The sequence below is a fragment of the Talpa occidentalis genome, unplaced genomic scaffold (assembly GCF_014898055.3).
Source record: "Talpa occidentalis isolate TD23 unplaced genomic scaffold, MPIMG_talOcc4v2.1 talOcc4.8, whole genome shotgun sequence".
Classification (NCBI taxonomy): Eukaryota; Metazoa; Chordata; class Mammalia; order Eulipotyphla; family Talpidae; genus Talpa; species Talpa occidentalis.
The window spans coordinates 57,221,178-57,242,729 of NW_023605194.1; the positions used below are offsets into that span (position 1 = coordinate 57,221,178).

General features: G+C 35.7%; 1 protein-coding gene across 7 annotated transcripts in view; it reads left to right on the forward strand.

The window, feature by feature from the left end:
• Window positions 1–21,552, forward strand: part of PCDH15 (protocadherin related 15) — a 1,524,279-nt gene that overhangs the window by 1,072,377 nt on the left and 430,350 nt on the right. For all 7 annotated transcript variants that reach the window (XM_054690675.1, XM_054690674.1, XM_054690669.1 and 4 more), the window contains one exon: window positions 3,627–3,787. In XM_054690675.1, coding sequence (XP_054546650.1) covers window positions 3,627–3,787 — 161 coding nt within the window. The remainder of the gene's footprint in view (window positions 1–3,626; window positions 3,788–21,552) is intronic.

Below are 21,552 nucleotides of genomic sequence, written 5' to 3' on the forward strand. Positions count from 1 at the left end.
TAGTAATTAAAGGAATGAAGTTGGTATGATGAGTAAGTTGTGTTTATTCAAAAGCTATTTTCATGTATATTGATGTTTTGAAATGTTCTGAACTTTTTTTTTTCAATTAAAAAGAAAGACATAGTAATGTAAGAAGAACTAAAAATTCTACTGTGCAAATAAATCCTGCAGGTAGCTATGATGAAAAATGTGTAAATATCAGGAGAAGCTGTGAGTACAGTGGGGAGCTACAAACACATCTATCTGAGTTAAAACAATAGATTAATGAAAAAAGCTAAATGCTAGATCAAATTTTCAATTCTTATGAAAAATGTCTATTTAGAAGCAAGTAACCTTATTACCTATTTGTTTTAGTGTTAGTGTCTGGGTACTAAAACACAAGTTTTTTTTTTTTTCTTTGTTTTCTTTTTCCAGGTACACACTTATTATAGTAGAAGTGCTTGTTCTATTGTGTTACTTATTTTAGAGGTGAGGCAAATTGAAGGTGAGTGGGATTGAGTAATCTGTCCATTTTCATAGATGCTAAATCGTAGGTCCAGGATTGGATTCTAGATCTGTTAATTGTAGGGTGAGCTCTCTTAACTTCTATAGTACTGGTATCAATTAAGTTTTAGTCTTTTTTCCTCTTGCAGCTATTATTTTTTTTTTTTTTTTTGATGATGGAGTTTTACATGTGAGTGGAATTCCCCCTTGGGTATCACCTATTCTGTAGGACAGATCTTTTTAGGGTTAATACTCACTGATGAATTGATATCTTTATCATCATATGTGTCTTCCTTCTTGTCATGGTATACTCTCTCATACTGATAGAACTATCCACCTTCTTATTAATCTTGGACAGTGTATCATCCATTTATTTTTTATTTTTTAAATTTATTTATATTCATGCATACAAGAACTGGGGTGTAGGTCAAGTGTGGGTTGTGAGAGGATTCACTAGAAACAGGAGTGGGGAGCAGAACAGTCGAATCTACTGAAATATACTGCTGAGGGGAACAGTGGTCACTGCTGAGGGGAGCAGCAGGTGAGAGAGGAGATATCTGCTCTGCCATGTATGTCAGCTCCCTGGCCAGGGATCACACTCATGTTGCAGTGGCAAGAGTGTGATAGCACTGGGACTTAACCCCTGTGCCACCAGGAAGGCCCTTCTTTTATTTTTTTACATACATTTAAAACACATGTGTTTTATAATTCAAATGGAGTCAGAAATGGGAATTAATTTTAAATATCCCATGGAAGAGGTTAAGAAAGATTTTACTGAAAAAGTGGCACTTGCAAAAAGAGAGGAGAGAGACACCATATTGTCCCAATATTCACAGACACTCTTCTTATCAGCTGCCTGCCATAATAGTCTGATCACCAGCTGCTCACATCTGGAAATCTCTGGACCTCTGGAAAGATACAGTCCCCACTGCTGGGAGAAACTAGGTTGAAGACTCTGGTTCCATGCTAGCTTTGGTGTTGTCAGTTTTTCTCTGGGGAGGGTGGAGGACAGGGTGCTTTAGGCAAACCTGAGTAAATTATTAATTGTTTTTCTAAAAGTGCTCCTTTCATTATTTCACTCTTGGTTGTGATCTCTTTTCTTTCTCCATACCTATGATCTATAGTAAATTGACACATGAAAATCTTGAGAATGTTTGTAATATGAATGGAGTATTCTTGTGAAAGTAAAGCTTTTGTTCAGGACACATGTGTTGCAGACACTTAATTCTGAAATTCAGTCATTGCAGAACACAGGGGTGAGGTGAGAACAAGGAAAATATTTAGATCTTCTCTATGAAAATACAAAAAAAAATCAAGTAAAATATAAGTCTAGACATAGTCTATTTATTTTACCTTATTGGGTTTAAGTAACTGCTACAACTTGTTCTGGTTATAAGTCACTTGTGTTAAAAAGATAGTTCTTCATCTTCTTTATTTCATGTGACTGTAGTGAGCACGTGTACTGCAAAAACACAGTTACTGCTGTTACGTAATATTGGGTCAAGGCATGAATGTTAATGTTAATTTATCTATCTATTATACATTTCATTTTTCTTTTGATCAGAAAAGAGAATTCTTACCTTATAAGTTATATATGAAAAATACAAATTAAATCTCTAAAGGTTAGTTGTGTGAAGTATTTGTCAACAAGAATGCATAAAGACCTTGAACATATTCATAGCTCACAAATATGTCCTCATCATCTGATCTGTATTCTTCTACTTGGCTATTGCCAATTTAGTAAAAAGTGGAAAGATAATTTCACTCCTATGTATGCACATATATAGTATGTATGTTCTCTATATAAATATACACACATTTTATATGTGAAAATATTGAAGAAAATCTTTTTAGAGAAGTGTGTTTAAGAGTACCTCTGTTTCAACATTATTTAAACTTATTGTTATAAGTATGACTCCTTTCAACATGTACTACGCAAATATAGCTCATTTATGATAATATGATAAAGAAATATTACAGAACATTATTATTAATTTTGTGGGAAAATTCCAAAGAGACATTCCTTTTACTTGTAATTATACAATCATATAATATTTGGGTCAATTCTATGCCTTAAGAAAATGCAGGAAATGTATTTTGCATCATTATTCCTCAAGCTAGAGTCATATTTATGGATTATCTATATTTTCTGTGTGCTATCCAAAGGCAGTGAGTTCCCTAGATATACGCCATTTATTCTAATGTCTTTAGGAGGGTGCATTTCTGTTTGCAGAGCCACATCCCTTCTATATGTCATGAGTTTAATAAAATGGATCAGCTGAAAATGATTGCCCTAAGCTATAGTGCATTATTGTTTGACAAAGAGATCATTCCTTTGAGGGGGGAAAATGAGATTTGAATTGCATCAATTCTGTTTGCATTCAATTTATAAAATGCATGGTATCTTTAACAGAATAGGAAATATTAGAAATGCACTCTCCTTTATTCAACAAATGTCTACAATTCAATCTGCAGAAAAAAATAATAAGAAAGCAAGTATCGAAATGTTGCATTGGAATATTTTGTTTTCCTAGTCAAGCACCTAGACATGTCTTAAAGAAGAATTGCTTCCATTGTGAGTCTTCCCACTAGTTTTGTCTTTCACATTAAGATTTATGTTTTATGGATTTGCTTTAAGATAAAAGAAAAAGATGCAGTTCTCACCATGGGACACCCTGCTATTTCTTTATCTCTTGCTTTTTCTTTTTCTCTCTTATTTTCAGGATATCTCTGTTCCTATCTGAAGTCTTACTGAGTGAATTGAAGTACCAGCCTGTGTTATTACTGATATTTCCTTTTATTTAGTATAAAATTTAGCGATAACTCCTGGGAAAAGTGATGGAAAGGGAGGGGAACTAGTTCATATTGTTAAGGAGAAACAAGAAATAGATGATGAAGCTCTCCAAGTGTTTGAATCTTGGTCTTCCACTTTTATTTCCCAAAATATCATTGATAAATAGTATTAAAATATATTTTTGCCCTTTTGAAATTAAGACATTTTCTGTATCATGCCAGATATAAAATTGAATGTTTTCCTTTAAGTCAGATTTGTAAATCAGTCAGAGTTTATGGGTATGATCTTTGTTAAAAAAAAAAAATATGTGCAAATAGAATGTTTTCAAAAAACTTTCTTTGGTTTGCAGGTACAATTCTGGTGGATAATATGCTGATCAAAGGGACTGCTGGAGGACCAGACCCTACCATAGAACTCTCTCTAAAGGACAACGTGGATTATTGGGTGTTGCTGGATCCTGTTAAACAAATGCTTTTCCTAAACAGCACGGGCAGAGTTCTGGATAGAGATGTTAGTGATTTTATTTTCTCTTTGCCCCAATATTTTCTTATTTTAATATCTACGTGTGTTTGTTGACATGATTGCAAATTTTCTTCATACATTTTTTTTATTTTCTGAGTATATCAACAAAATATTGTTAGCTCCTTTCTTCCCTCTACCCCCTAAATTTTGTTTATTGAGGTCAAGTAGGTTTATATCTTTGCATCTGCATCTACAAGTACACACTTTCATACCCTGCCCTCCACCAGTGCCCCAACAATTGTCCACTGTGTTCTACGAGGCTCCTTCCCCCCATACCTTTCCCACCACCTTCCCTCTCTGTTTGCCTCAGATTTGCAGTCATAATTTAAGAGTTTAATATTGATTTAGTTTTGACTGACCCTTTGTTATATTTCTCTATATTCTCACATTTAAGTGAAACCATCAAGAGAAGAAGGGGTCATCTGTATTTGAAAGAACCAATGTATTTCCCATCTAACATCCTGGTAGCTTGTTAAAATTTTTAACAAGGAGAGAATACATAGACTAAAGGAGGGGTAACCTTAGAAAAGTAGGATAAGCCTGATGATAATTCATTTATTTCCAACAATAGCAAAGTTTAAGAGTATGATTGGATGTTACCTTGTGGACAGAGTTTGGTGGTAATACTAGTAGTGGCTGATTGTTCTTAACATGGTAAACATCGCTTAAGGGGTGAGTTCATGACAATATGCTATAAAGCTATAAAAAAAAAAAAAACAACAGAAAAAAGCAAAAGATTCCTAGCACTGTTGTAGCCCTGTCATCCTAAGGAAGCACATCTAAGTATCTTGTTATAATTAGATGCACTGAAAGTTTAAAAACTTCTGAGAAAGTTTAAAACTTGAGTCTATTTAATCAGTTCTCTAAAAGTAACTATCACTGATTTGCATTCCATTTAAAGTGCAGAAGAGAGTATGGGGTGAGGAAGTTATTATATGGGACCTTGGGAATGCTGAGTACATGTACTCCCAATTGTCCAATTTATGAAATCCAGATAGCAGACGTTCAGTTTAAATGAACCTCAGCCATCTCACCTCATCATTCAGGATTTACTGTCCACCTTCCAATATGATGTGAAATTGATCAGAATTGAAAATATCAGGGAAAGGATGATCGTGTATTTTCAATAGTTAAAATTCAGAGTCTCTAAGAGTTTTAGGTGAGGTAAGCAGATCATTGTATTCTGCCATTAGTAGAGTATACTTGTACATTTACAGAGGTCCATGATTGACCTGACTGAGTACTGGTGACAGATATAAAACATGGGAGGCAGTGGAGTGTAGAATGGTAGTGTTGGACTAAAAATAAGGGGAAAATTTCATCTTTGACTTTGCCTCACTTCTACTGTGTCCCAGAATTCATTAAGTCTTTTCATCATTGCAACTTTCTTTTTTTCATTAGAAAAGAGAAGGCAAAGCCTTTTTTTATTTGCAGAAGATATATCTACCAGAAAATCCAAGATAATGTCATTTTTCTAAATTTTATTCTATTTTTAAGGCTTTAATTTTTTATCTCTATATATTTCATATCATTATTCCATTAAGTCTTTGCATCATTGCAATTTTCTCTATACATCACAGTTACAGCTTTACCTAGGCATCTAAGAGCTATAAAATGGAGTGACATTTGGTATCTTAACATTTATCTTATCTTTATCGTATTACTTTTATTAAAGCTATCTAGACAATGGCACAAACCAGCAAGTTGCAAAAATTCCCCTTGCTGTGCTGCATTATGCTCAGTCATGCTTTGCTAGCTTGAATAACAGAAATTCATACCCAAGACAAATGGATTTTATAATGTGTAATGAATTTCAGAATATTCATGTGTTTTATTGTTTTAATTTTTTTTATTTATATCTTTTACATTATTGTGCATTCCCAATTAAATTCCTACCACCAGTTCACCCATGAGCCATCACCATAGTGCCTTGTGCTCGTTTTTTTCCCTGTTTTGATCTCTTTTCCTCCCCCGCCTCGCAGAATGTCTCTTATTCATGATTGCCTGCTAGTTTTTGTCTATTATTATTATTATTATTATTATTATTATTATTATTATTATTTTCCTGATCCCTTATTTGTTTCCCCTATATTCCTCCTATAAGTGAAACCATTTGATATTTTTTTTTCTTTTTCCTTCTGTCTTATTTCACTGAGCATTATCCCTTCAAGCTCCATCCATGTTGCTGCAAATGGCATTAGTTTATAGTTTTGATTGCTGAATAATATTCCATTATGCATATGTGTCACATCTTCTTTATCCAGTCATCTATTTTGGGCCATTTGGGTTGTTTCCATATCTGACCTATTATAAGTAGTACTGTAATAAAGATAGGGATACCAGTATCTTTTTGAATACATGTTTTTTTGACCATTGGGCAGATTCCTAGGACTGAATTTACTGGATAATATGATAGCTCCATTTTTAGTAGTTTGAGGAACCTCCACACAGCTTTCCATAGTGGACCATTGCCATTTTATATTTTGTTCCCTTTTTTAAATCATTCAGTATTTTTTTTTCTTAATCATTTACTGTTTGCTAGTAATGTATGTTCTTTGTGGAACCATTTTTTTCCTCTGCATTGAATATTAAAAGTATAATTTTTGGTTTGAACTATGAGAAATGAGAAGGGGCACCCTTAGTATAAATGGACTGTTATATCTTCCTAGTTTGTAACTTTGTTGAATTTGAATTACTTATCAACATTTAGTTTGCTTTTGATAATACAGGTTTTCTCCACTAACCAAAAGTAGAGCCTTCCTATAAAATCTTTCCTAAATTAAAAATGGCATAAAGGAAAAAGCAATTACCATTAATTTATATGAAAATGTAGTATACTAAGACCCCTGTATTTACAAATCATATTAAATAACATGTAAGCCATAAAATGACACCAAAATGTGTAAAAGCAAGAATGATACAAACCCCATGATAATACTAACATATAGTCAATATGTTAAAACAATAATACTAACATATAGTAAAAGCAGGAACAATAATTATAAATTCATAGTCAATATAAAGTAGTTCACAGGAAAGGAACCTGGCAGGGCCATTCTCACTGATCAGGGTATGTGCAGCCTCTGTAAGGGCTGTTGCAACATGAATGTAAAACGCCACATTCACTTCTCACCTTATGTCAAAAGACCTAAAATGTTCTCTGGCTTTCCTTCATTTAGTGAATACAGGTACTAATGTCCTACTTCCATAAAAGTGAAATGGGTCAAAGAGAACTTTTGACAAATAGGGGATTCCTGTATCTGTTTTTTAGTAGTATTTTAAAAATTTCTGGTAAGAGCAAAAATTCATGGACATTTGTTAAACTGAAACAATATCATGACAGTACACTTAAATGTGACTTGCCCTAAAAGTAGTGATTGCAATAATGAGCACAGGTATCATTTATGGAACTAGTCTGGATCTTTATCAAAATAATCACAAATGATTTTCATTTAAAGTGTTCTTTTGGATTAGGAATACTATGATCTTGTTAAACTTGCAAAGATGGTTGATAAATTAAAATCATATCAGTGAGCATCTTACTGAAATCATCTGAAAATGCTGGAGGCTAGAACATCTAAAATATATGAAATGTTAAATGACTATTACAGAGGAACATCTAGAAATAAATTAAAATACACACACTCACATACTTGCAGAATTTGGCAAATAAACTTGTTGAAATAATAGTTAAGACATTAATAAACATGCTCTGGGATTTGGTCACATGTAAAACCTGTGTTGTATTGTCAAGATTTAACATTGTTGACTTATAGAAATATTCTTAACTCTGGTGGTGAGATTTTGCACACCTGAATTAAAATAGATATAGAACTGCTACTTCCTAGTAATCAGGGAAAACTTTATAACATCCCTTTCTTCCTCATCACTTCCCCTCCCAATCTCCTCCCAAAAAAAGAGTTTGTAGAGGAAGAGGATACTTGTAGGTCAGAGAAAAAAATAATGTCAAAGAATTCCTTCATTCCAGAATGAAATGTGAGGCTCAATGAGCAGAGTAATTTTTTTAAAGATTTATTTATTTATTCATTTATTTATTTATTTGCTTATTTATTTATTTGTATGTTTGTTTTTTTTTGTTTGTTTATTTATTTATACAAACACTGGGTACAGTCAGACATGTGGGAGGGTGAGAGAATTCACCAGAGCCAGAGCGGGGAGCAGAATATGCAGACTGATGAAACACAATGCTGAGGGGAGCAGCAGGCACGGCAGTAGGGTCTGCGTGCCATGTGAGACCCTTGCCGGCGGGCCCGGGATCAAACCAGCTCTGCAGAGGCTGCGGGCAGCTTCTCAGCCCAGCGCTCAACACCTGCGCCACGGGGGGAGGCCATGGAGTAAATTTCTTTAACAAATTTAAGATGGTAGATCCCTCACTGAATGAGTGAAGGAAGAAAAGACAAAAATCCAGATAATAATGACATGTAAAATTAAAGCAGTCATAACTAGATACAGTGCATAATTTTCATACTGTAGTCTTTAACATTTAATGAGTATGGATACTTTATAGTAATATCAAATTTTAGAGCCAACTGGGCCTCCCTGGTCGTGCAGGGGTTAAGATGCAACCTATGAAGTAATCCACAACCACTGCAGTATGAGTTCAATTCCCAGCTGGCCAGGGCAAAACCCACATGGCAGGACAGACCTCTCCTGTCTCACCTGCTGCTCCCCTCAGCAGTGTACTTCGGTCCGTCTGCCTGTTCTGTTCCCCACTTTCTTTCTGGTGAATCCTCTCATCCCCCAAATCTCTGGCCTGTACCCCAATTCTTGTATAAAATAAATCTTAAAAAAATTAGAGCCAAAATAAATGTTAAAGTTCAACTAATTCAATTATTTCTTTCATAATCAACTATGAAATAGATTTAGAGACACTCTTTAGATCTGAGCATTTTAATATAGTGAAATGAAGAAAACAAAGAGCTAGAGTTACTCTTTTTTTTTCTACAGTGGTATTGCATTTTATTCTGATACTGTGCTATTTGCATTTTCAGTTATTAAAAATACTATTAATTTTATGTAATCTTATAGATCAGAGATGAATCTTGCTTTTTAAAGGTTATGATATAAGAATCTTAGATATAAGAGTACCCTGTGATTGTCTACCCACATTTTTGTGGTTTTGAATTCTGTTGCTGTTATTATTCTTTAAAATTTTTCTGAGGTAACATTGATTTACAATACTGTCCATGATTTAGAGCAGCTATAAAATCACACCTTTTAGGTATATGTTGCCACACCACACCCACTACAAAGGCACCCATAGTTCACCATAGTCATTGTTCCCCTTTCAACTTTGCCACCTCCCCTCTTCTTCCCCTGTTAGCCTCAAGTCTGAAGTCAGGTTTCTAGAATTTGTTCCTGGTTTGGTTTCATTTGACCTTTCGTTTGTTTATTTGTTTCTCCATATTGTTACTTATTTTACTGGTGAACTGCTGTAATTTATATTTAGGTGAACGAGGTTTAATCTAGAAACTATAAATGAAGCCCTGAGAGCTAATTAACAAGTAAGGCAGGTTGTCAGATATTTTTTAGTAGCAGGGAATTATTCTTTGATAAATGTGTAAATTAAATTTAAGCAAAGGGTTAGAAATATACATATAAAAAACAGTAAGAGTGCTGTAGAAGAAGTACAATATAAAGGTGTTGGATAAATGGTAGGAGGAAGGGTAGGAAAAATATGAGTGCAATAGTGTAGATCTGTGAGCTAATAATAGAGGCTGTTGTGTAAAAAAAGAGCAACTATGAAAGGTTAAAATGTTAGCCTGATATATAAAGAAACTGAGATATCTTCATAATATATCAGGAATAAATTTGGTCATTAAGAAATATTTCTTTGAGGCTTATGCCATTGTTTTTCAAAAGTTTTAAATTTTTATGAGTCAGGGAAATAATGATAGATTGAACTGTTCTTATGGATTTGTGAGTAAGTCTTCATCTTCAGAAAGTGGAACACTTAGTCTTCATTTCCACCAACTCTGTGGACTAATTTCTAAGGACAAAGCTTTTTTACACATGAATAAAGTATCTGTAATCAATTTCACAAGTGTTACTAACAAGGTTACATAGATTCCAGGTTATAGATCGTGCCTTGGGTAAATAATCTTCCCATTTTTCTTAGTCTAAAAATTGTTAGCAACTATTACATCTCAAAAATAGTAATTTTAGACAGAACTAAGAAGCAATGCTTATTTGCAATATATGTGGTTTATAGTCCACCTACTGGAGTAACTTGCTGAAGTCTTAGTGATACCTTTAGATATTAGCTATAAGGGTACATTTTCCATAAAAGAAAATGATCTTCATGTGCTTAAAAATATCTCTTCGTTTCAACTTCTAATTTTAGTGTTGTTCACTACATCCTATATTACCTTTGAACTTTTAAAATTCTTGTGAATAGCACTTTCTTCTGTCACAGTGCTTAAGAGCTTTATTCATCAAATTACAAAAACTTATATTCTGAACATTCTTAACCCTGTGCCCATCCATCTTATGTGAAGCATAGGCCACTATTGCTAGAAAAGCTGTGTGTTAAGTTAGTATTTTAGTCCAAATGTAATCATTACTGGAAGTAATGCCTTTAATTGCAAATAAATTAAAAAAATATAAACATACCAGAAAATCAAAAATGTATACACACACACACATGTAATTTTACCATCTAGGGAAAATAACATTTAATTTTGCACTACCATATATTATTTTAGATGTGTCTTAGTATGTGTTTTTATAGTACTTGTGAAATTGAGTCATAATGCTTTCAGCTTGCCTTTTAAATGCAATTTGCATTGCACATCTTTCCATGCCATTGAATGTATACTTATATAGTTTTTTTTAAAATATTTATTTATTTATGAATACAAGAGCCGGGGTACAGGCCAGAGGTGTGGGGGGTGAGAGCATTCACCAGAGACAGAGTGGGGAACAGAAAGGCAGACTGACTGAAGTACACTGCTGAGGGGAATAGCAGGTGAGTCAGTAAAGGTCTGCTGTGCCATGTGGGTTGCTCCCTGGCAGGTTGGGGGATTGAACTCATGCTTCAGAGGCTGTGGATAGCTTCATAGGTTGTGTCTTAACCTCTTGCACCACCAGCGAGGCCCTATAAGGTTGTTTTTAATGGCTTTATAGTGTTAAAGTGGATATGTAAATCAGGGATATCAAACTGATATCCCTGGACATGTTTTTTGCAGGTCTTGGTGGTTACAAAAACACTAAAGTAAAAATTCATATATGCACTTTCCTAATTTTGTCCAGTTATTTTATGATGATAAATTCATTTATCTTTATTCAATTACTGGGATACTGATTTATAAACATTTTACTAAGCAATCATCCAGAAATATTTTACCTATAGACTTCCACATCCATACTGCTAAATACAGTATTTGAAAATAAATTATTAATCTTTCTAAACATTTATAATGACATTAGTCTATTTGGAGAGTTGTCTTTTTAATTTATATTTTAATATTATTTATATTGATTTGGAATAAAATATTTTCTCGGGCATACCTCTCTTTGCTCCTAGTTAACATAATTTTATCAAAAATAACAGTATTTCATATCAAAAATTAATGCCCAATTTCTTCTATAGATTGCATTTGCAATTGTCATCTAAATTAAATTACTAATACTGCAAATTTAAATATATACATATTTATAATATCTTTAAAGTTCTAGATAATTTCAAACATGTCTTTCTACTCAAGCTAAGTGAATGATGCAACACATTAGATATTGAATGACTGCATTATTATGGATAAGTACAAAATATTGTAGTGCCTTTTAAAATATAGGGCATTTACCCAAAATGTATTTTTTATGGTATTGCTCAATTTCTCTGTATGTTCATTTCATGAATATAATGAATCTTAATAAAAATGTGAATGCCCTAAATAGCAAACCAGAACCAACAATTAGCATTTGATCCTACTAACAACTGCCAAAGCTCTATATTACAGTACTTGCTAGAATTGATTTTAGTTTTAATGGAAAATTGCTCTGCAATTTTTTTCTTAGTGGTAAATTTCCCACTGAATTATACAATTAATACTTTTAGAAATGTTTTTGTCTGCTTGTGCTTCTATAACAAAACCATTATCTGAGTAGCAATAAAACAACAAAAAATAATGTCTTACATTTTGGAAGCTGAAAATCCAAGCATGGGAAGTCAAGGGCCCTTTTTCAGGTTGCAGACTTCTCATTATACCCTCACATGGTAGAAAGGGACAGGAGCTTTCTGAGGTCTCTTTCATATGAGCATTAATCTTATTAACAGGAGCTTTGCCTTATAGCCTAATCATCTCCCAAAAGTTCCTACTTATTAATATCATCAAATTGGTCATTAGGATTTCAACATAAGAACTTTTCTGGGGCAGGAGGGGGGTGCATAAACATTCAGGCCATTGAAGAAAATGTTCTGATTTTATTTTTTTAAAGAAATTTTTTTTAAGATTTATCCATTTGTACAAGAGATGGGGTACAGGCCAGACATGTGGGAGGCTGAGAGGATTCACCAGAGACAGTACAGGCAGACCTACTGAAAAACACTGCTGAGGGAAGCAGCAGGCGAGACAGGAGAGGTCTGCCGTGCCATGTGGATATCTCCCTGGCCAGCTGGGAATCAATCAGCTGGGACCACTCCAAAGGGCTGTGCTCAACCTGCTGCATCACCAGGGAGGTCCAGAAAATGTTCTGATTTTAAACAGAATTAATTGACTTATACTGAAGGCACAAAGAAGCCTACAAGTTAGCGTGATGTCAACTTTTAGTATTAAAAATATCTATATCATGGAATTGAAAAATTATTTGATTTTAAGAAAATTGTTAAATTTATCAGAACCAGAGGAAACACATAGTATTATCTAGTTTCCGCACTCCTCTGTTTGTGTGCGCTGTTCTTCTCTAGGCAGATCAGACTTATTTGTATATTTATAACTTGACTCACTCATTTCCTTGATTTGCTCTTTTGACTTTAGCTTTTTTTGTTTACTGCACTTCAGTAACCTATACAATACCTACCACAGACTGACCATAGTCACTGTGTTTTTTATTTTCTTGTTGAGAAAGAGAAAGTATCTAAATACTCACTGCTTGGAGACAATTACAGACAGGGAAGTAAGGATGACATTACATGCTAGATCCTAGCTCATTTATACTTAATTTTTCTGTACCAGTGAGGAGAAATTGTATTTTCCAGTGGAGGCCATTAATTGTTTTTTATTCTATTTTATATATTTTACATCATTTTTCATAATTTTTTTTTAAAGATTTGTGTATTTACACAAGAACCGGGCTACAGGCCAGATGCGCAGGAGGGTGAGAGGATTCACCAGAGACAGAGCGGGGAACAGAACTGGCTGACTGACAAAATACACTGCTGAGGGGAGCAGTGAGCGAGACAGGAGAGGTCTGTCTCACCATGTGGGACCCTCGCTGGCTGGCTGGGATCAAACCCATGCTGCAGAGGCTGCGAACAGCTTCACAGTGCAGTGCTTAACTACCTGCGCCACCAGGGAGGCCCCATAATTATTTCTTAATGGAAATATTTATACAATTATGACTGTATAGAACTAAAAGAAAATGTAATATGAACAATAAGTATTTTTTATTTTATGTCATTGTTCATTTTTAAACAATATTTGCTTCCCCCCACCCCCTCAGGTGTAGTCCCCATAGAGTTTCCTTCACCAGTGCACCATCACCTCAGTCCCATGTGCTCCTCCCACCTTCCCTCTGATCCCTCTCCCTACTTCTCCCCTGCAGGATGTCTATGATTTATAATTGTCTGTTTTTGCTTTGTTGTGTTTTTTACTGTTATTATTTTCTTACACTGATGTCTAATTTGGTTCCCCTATATTCCTGCTATAAGTGAAACCGTTTGATAGATTTTTTTCCTTCTGCCTTATTTTTTAAAATATTTATTTATTTATTCATACAAGAGCTGGGGTACAGACCAGAGATTGTGGGGAGGTGAGAAGATTCACCAGAGACAGTGGCAAACAGAACAGGCAGACTGACTGAAATACACTGCTGAAGGGAGCAGCGGGCGAGACAATAGAGGTCTGCTGCGCCTTGTGGGTTGCTCCTTGGCTGGCCGGGGATCGAACTCCTGTTGCAGTGGCTGTGGATTGCTTTATAGGTTGCGTCTTAATCCTTACACCACCAGGGAGATCCCCTTCTGGCTTATATCACTGAGCATAATTTCTTCTAGTTCCATCCACATTGCTGGAATGGCATGAGTTTATCTCTTTTGATTGCTGAATAATATTCCATTGTGTATATATGCCACATCTTCTTAATCCAGTCATCTATTTTGGCATTTGGGTTGTTTCCTGGTTTTACCTATCGTAAATAGTGCTGCAATAAACATAGGGGTACAGGTGTTCTTTTTGAATAGATATTTTTGTGTCCTTAGTGTAGATCCCTATCAGTGGAATTGCCAGGTCACCAGGTCTTATGGTCACCCCATTTTTAGTAGACTGAGGAACCTCCAGACAGCTATCCATAGTGGTTGGACAAGTTTGCACTCCCACCAGCAGTGTAGGAGAGTTCCTTTTTCACCACATCCTCGCCAACATTTGTTGTTGCCTGTTTTTTTGATATGTGTCATTCTTACTGGTGTAAGCTGGTATCTCAATGGGGTTTTAATTTGCATTTCCCTGATTATAAGGGATTTTGAACATTTTTTCATATGCCTGTTGGCCATTTGCATTTCCTCTTTGGAGAAATGTCTTTTAAGTTCTTTTGCCCATTTCTTGACTTCATTGTTTATTTTGTTTTTGTTGAGTTGGATAAGTTCTTTGTATATCTTTGTGATCAGTCCCTTATCAGTTGACTGGAGTGCAAAGATTTTTTCCCAGGCAGTGGGGTATCTCTCTGTTTTGGTTAATGTCTCTTTTTCTGTGCAGAAGTTTTTCAGTTTGATGTAATCCCAGCTGTTTATCTTTTCCTTGACTTTCTTTGCTTTGGGTCATGAGTCTTTAAAGATGTTATTGTGATGTATGTCTCATAGTGTTTTACCTATATTTTCTTCTATATATTTTATGGCTTCAGGTCTTATGTCTAGTTCTTTTATCCATTTTGAGTTGATTTCTGTGCATGGTGGAAAGTAATGGTCTAGTTTCATTTTTTTTGCATGTGGTGGTCCGGTTTTCACAGCACTATTTATTGAACAAACTGCCAGTGTTCCATTGTATATTCTTTGCACCTTTGTCAAAAATCAGGTGTCCATATAATTGTGGTTTTACTTCTGGGCTCTCTATTTGTTTCCATTGGTCGGTGTGTCTGTTTTTGTTCCAATACCAAACTGTTTTAATTATTATGGCTTTGTAGTATAGCTTGGAGTTTGGAGGTGTGATACCTTCTTTCTCCTTTGTTTTCATCAATAGGGCTTTGGCTATTCATGTTTTTTCTTGTGTGTGGTTCCATATGAATTTTGTCAGTATTTGTTCTATTTCTTTGAAGAATGTCATTGAGATTTTTATTGGAATAGCATTGAATCGGTATATTGCTTTTGGAAGGATGGTCATTTTTAATAATGTTAATTCTTCCAATCCATGAGTAGGGGATGTCTTTCCATTTCTTTGTGTCTTCTATTTCTTTTAATAGTGTTTTATAATTTTCTTTGTATAGGTCTTTCTCCTCTTTTGTTAGGTTTATTCCCAAGTATTTATTCCCATGAAGTGGGAGGGTTCCTTGTATCTTTTCATGATTTATTTCTAGTTTGATGCCTTTATGATTGGAGAAGATAGTTGGAATGATTTTGATCTTCAATTTTTTGTTTCAATTATAAAAGGGATGTTTTTCTTGATTTCTTCTTAGATTGATTGATTGTGTATAGGAAGGCTACTGATTTTTGGGAGTTGATTTTGTATCCTGCTGCATTACTGAACTGGTTGATTATTTTGAGTAGTTTTTTTGTGGAGTTTTTAAGGTTCTCTATGTATATTATCATATCATCTGCAAATAGCGATTTTTTTTACTTCTTCTTTCCCTATCTGGATTCCTTGTATATATTTCTCTTGTCTTATTGCTCTGCCTAGGACTTCCAGTATTATATTGAAGAGCAGTGGTGAGAGAGGACAACCTTGTCTTGATCCTGATCTTAAAGGAAAGGCCTTCAGCTTTTTGCCATTGAGAATAATATTGTCTGTGGGTTTGTCATATATGGCTTTTATCATGTTAAGGTATGTTCCTTCTATTCTGAGAATTTCAAGACCCTTCATCATAAATGGATGTTGGACTTTGTTGAATGTTTTCTCAGCATCTATTGATATGATCATATTTTTTTTTTATTTTTCTTTTTGTTGATGCATTGGATTACACTGATTGATTTTCATATGTTGAACCATCCTTGTGCCCCTGGGATGAATCCCACTTGATTGTAGTGTATTATCCCTTGGATGCATTGTTGGATTCTGTTGGCAAGGATTTTGTTGAGGATTTTTGCATCAGTGTTCATTAGGGAGATTGGTGTGTAATTTTCTTTTTTTGTGCTGTCTTTAGTTTTGGTATTAGTGTAATGTTGGCTTCATAGAACATATTTGTTAGTCCTTTTTCAATTTTTTGAAAGAGTTTGTGTAGGATAGGCACTAATTCACTGCTGAACGTTTGGTAGTATTCATTTGTGAAGCCATCTGGACCTGGGCTTTTGTTTTTGGGGAGTGCTTTAATTACTCCCTCAATTTTGCTGTTTGCAATTGGTCTGCTGAGGTGTTCTAATTCTTCTTTTTCCAGCTTTCGATGATTATATCATTCTAGGAATTTTTCCATCTCTTCTAGGTTGTTGAATTTGTTTGCATATAAGTGTTCATAGTAATCTCTGATTATTCTTTTGATTTCTACTGAGTCTGTTGTGATTTCTCCTCTTTCATTTATAATCCTTTTTATATGTGTTTTCTACCATTTTTTTCCTTGTGAGCCTGGCTAGTGGTTTGTCTATTTTGTTTGTTTTTTTAAAGAACCAACTTTTGGTTTCATTGATCTTTTGGATTTTTTTTTTTTTTAATTTCTATTTTGTTTCTTTCTGCTTTGTTTTTTATTATTTCCTTTCTTCTACTGGTTTTAGGTTTTTTTGTTTGTTTGTTTGTTTGTTTTTCTTCTAGCTCTTTGAGATGTGAGATTAGGTTGTTTCTTTGAGTTCTTTCTTGTTTCTTTTTTTTTTAAGATATATTTATCTATGCATACAAGAGCTGGTGTACAGGCCAGAGATGCAGGGGGTGAGAGGATTCACCAGAGACAGCGTGGGGAACAGAACAGGCAGACTGACTGAAATACACTGCTGAGGGAGCAGCGGGTGAAACAGGCGAGGTCTGCTTTGCCATTTCGGTTTCTCCCTGGCAGGCTGGGGATCGAACTCATGTTGCAGAGGCTGTGGATTGCTTCATAGTGTGGTAGTTAACCCCTTGTGCCACCAGGGAGGCCCTCTGTCTTGTTTCTTGATGTGAGCCTGTATTGTTATATATGTTCCCCTTATTATTACTTTTGATGCATCCCATACATTCTGGAAAGTCGTGTCCTCCTTGCCATTCAACTCAAAGTATATTTTAATTTCTTATTTGATCTCCTCATTAGTCCAGTGGTCTTCCAGTAGTGTGGATTTCAATCTCCATGAAGTGGGAGGGTTCCTTGTTCCTTTTCATGATTTATTTCTAGTTTGATGCCTTTATGATCGGAGAAGATAGTTGGAATGATTTTGATCTTCATGTATCTGTTGATGTTTATCTTGTCCCCAGTATGTCATCGATTCTGGAGAATGATCTGTGTGCGCTTGAAAAACATGTGTACTTGGATTTTTTTGGGTGCAGTGTCCTATAGATGTCTGTTAAGTCCATGAGTCTATGTCTTTATTTAGGGCTCTAGTGTCTATATTTTTTGTCTTGTTGATCTGTCCATTGGTGAGAATGGAGTGTTGAAGTCTCCCACTATATATGTATTTTCTTTAATGTGCATTTTCAGAGCTGATAATAACTGTCTAATATATTTTGGTGCTCCTTCATTTGGTGAATATATGTTGGTGAGTGTTATATCTTACTGATACACTGTCCCCTTGATCATAATGTAGTGTCTGTCTATATCTCTTTTTACTTTTTTTTTTTATTTGAAGTCTATTGTATCTGATATAAATATCGCTGTCCATGCATTCTTTTTTGGTCTATTTGCTTGTAGGATTGTTTTCCAACCTTTTACTTTCAGTCTGTGTTTATCTTTTGTAGTTAAATGTGTTTCCTGGAGACAGCAGAAGGATGGATTTTGTTTTTTAATCCAGCATGCTACTCTGTGTATTTTTATTGATTTACATTTACATTCATTTACATTTAGAGTTAATATTGATGTGTTGGCATCTGTATTTGCCATTTTGTTTGCCTTTTTTTGTGATTTTATTCTTCACTTTAGTCTGTTCTTGTTAATTCCTCTGTTGGTTTTGGCTTTAGGACTTCTTGTAGAATTTTTTTGGAGTGAGGGTTTAGTTGTAATGAATTTCTGGAGTTTCTGTTTGCCTGAGAAGGTCCGTATTTTTTCTTCATAGAGGAAGGAGACCCTTGCAGGTTAAAGTATTCTTGGTTGGTATTTGCTGTCTTGAAGTTTGTTGAATATGTTACTCCATTCTCTTCCTGCCTGTAGTGTTTCTTTGGAGAAGCCTGAGGTTAACCTGATTGATTTTCCCTTATAAGTTATCTGTTTCTTCCCTTTGCCAGTTTCATCATTTTTTCTTTGTCTTGGACTCTTACAAGCTTTACTATTTGGTGTCTTACTATAGTTCTCTTTTTGTTGTGGTAACTGGGAGGTCTTCTTGCTTCTTGTATGTCTATATTCATCTCCTTTTTCATTCTTGGGAAATTTTCTTCAGTTATCTGCTTGAATAATTTCTCAGATGCTTTGTCTCTCTCCTCACCTTCTGGAATTCCTATAGCTCTTATATTTCCTCTCTTCATGAAGTCTGATGATTGTCTAAGGGTATTCTCATTCTTCCTCTGTACTTCCCTCTCTTTTTCTCTTTTGGCTCTTTCTATTTCTGTATCTTCAAGAGTATTGATCTATTCTTCCACTTCCTCTGTTATGTTTTAACTGCTTTTCCAAGAGCTCTTTGTCTCCTCCAATAATCTTTCAGTCTCCTCCTTTTCTTTTATTTCCTTTCTTAAGGTCTCATTTTCATTCTCCAGTTCATTGATTATTTATCTCATCTCATTGTGCTTTTTAAACATGATGATTATTAATTCTCTATCTGACAGGCAGAGAAGTTCTTCCATGTTATTGTTGTTGCGTTCTGGTGACTGATTTTCTTTTTGTAGTGTGTCCTTCTCCTGCAGGCTTGCTTGGTTATTTATATTTTTCCTTCTCCATGCTGTTTGCTTCCTAATTTGTTCTACGTGTTGGGTCATTGTGCCACTGGCGTTGGCGAGCATCTCTTTGGATTGCTCCTTCAGGGGTTTCAGAAACAGACTGAGACAAGCACTGGTAGGCCAAAACTCCACCAGGGTGTTTGTTGATGCTGTGGCTGTGTTGCTAGGCACTGTCTCTTACAGTTCCCTCCCTCTGTATTTACTATTAGTTGGTGATTTTGCTCTGATCATGAGGTGGCACTAGAGTCCTGCACTTGCTGACCTGTGCTTTTTCCCAGTTGTTCTCTGAGAAACAGAGGAGGGGAGAGGAGCACCTCGACACAGGGGCTATTGCTCATGCTGGATGCTGTGTCTGCTCTATGTTCACCCGGTGTTGTGCCCATGGCTGTGTGGATCCTGTGCCCTGAATTCTGTGCTCTAGTTCTCAATCTTAGGGTCTTAGATCCAAAAGGACGGCTCTCACCCTGTGCGGTGACCACTGTTATGTCGTGTCCCCGAATCCTGTGCCTAGCTCTCAGTTCTAGAATGGGGTCTGCTCCAAACCTTGTTTCCCTTCTTACACCCGCTTGTGTGGCCCACCCACTCTCAGAGCCCGAGGGTGGTTTTGGAAACCCTGGCTTCCAACTATTAGGAAGTTGGTAATTTTGTTCTGATCATGAGGTGGTACCAGAGATCTTTCCTAGTATCCTTCCAGAGCTGTTCTTTTTCCCTGTGGGTCTCCGGGGAACTGAGTCGGGGTGGCGTGGAATGGCTCAATGGCATGGCGTGCTGTGTCTGCCTTGTGCCATGTGTGGTGGGGAGACTTTGCCCCGAATTTTGTGCCCTGGGTCTCAGTGGGCTCAGTTCTGAAGCCCTCAGATCCCAGACACGGTTGGTAGCCCTGTTCAGTGTACCCAGAAATGATGCCTTTTGCACCCCACTCCCTTGCCTGAGCGCCTGGTTTTTGATTACTCAGTGAGTGCCATTCACCTCAGTGACAGTTCCCATGTGTCTCCCCAGGAACCTAGGTCACACGCAGGGAACTGGGCATCCACAATCTGTATGCTTTTCGAGGTGAAGCATGCTTTTCTGCACAAGCTTACTGGCTGGCCTTGGGCTATTTGCATGTCTCTCTGCAGAGTCCTTATTTTCCTCTAATGGTACCCGGAGCCATTTGTTCTTCTCCATGATGATTCCTGCAATAGTTCTCCACAGTTCCCATTCACCAGGTGCAATGCCTGCAATAGTCCTTTCCACTCACTGTCCTGCTTGATCTGTAGTTTGTTCTCATGTTGTTATTGTTTTCTTTTTTTTAAAGATTTATTTATGCATATGAGACCGGGGGTACAGGCCAGAGAGTTAGGGGGGTGAGGATTCACCAGAGACAGAATGGGGAACAGAACAGGCACACTGACTGAAATACACTGCTGAGGGGAGCAGCGGGCCAGATAGAAGAGGTCTGCTTTGCCATGTGGGTTTCTCCCTGGCCGGCTGAGGATCAAACTAGTGCTGCAGGGGCTACATTTTGCTTCATAGTGTGGTGCTTAACCCCTTGGGCTACCAGGGAGGCCCAGTTGTTGTTTTCTTTCTATTGGTTGGAATGTATGGGCTTTGTGGGTGGGGGAGGGTAACAGGGTTCTGAGCTTTCCTCTCTTTTCCTCCTCTTTTATGACAACTTTCCTCTTTGGGCAGTTTGCCAGAGTAGCCCTTTTTTTCCTGGTTTTCACAGGGACCTACCGCTTTTCATCCCCATTAAGTTGTTTTTCTTTTTTTTAATGGGAGGACTTGCACATTTCTTCACTGCCATGTTGATCTAGACGTCAACAATAAGTATTTTTAAGATGAAATGTAAAAAAAGTTTTACACTAATAATTTTTATGAAAATTTCTGTAGGGAAAAATAAAAAATAAAATCCCAACCTCCAAATATCTTTATTTAATTAGAAAACTTGTATATTATTTATAAATGAACCATTTTACAAGTTTCTAGCATGTTCCATAAGTCTTGATCTTATGATCATAATTATTTTACTCTGTATTTTTATTTATTTTAATATTTCTTATTTCTGTTCATTAAAATTACCTAAGTTTTCCTACCCCAAAAAATATATTGAGAAAAATTGTAAAATGAGGGCTCACAACATGAAAAATAGTAAAAGAGGAGCATCACATAAGAATTTTTGAAATGCCAAATTATCACTGACCATTCTATTGACTATGGAATATAGTAATGATGATGATAAAATCAATAGTTAAAAATAACAATAGAAAAATGTGATTGTGGCTTGCTTGCTATATTTAGCTCAAAATTCTGGGTAAGCTTTTGAAAGCTTTTGAATAGAGAGAAATTCTCTTAATGACAATCTCAAACATTTTAACTTCTTTCAGACACTAAGTTGGTAGCTACATGAAA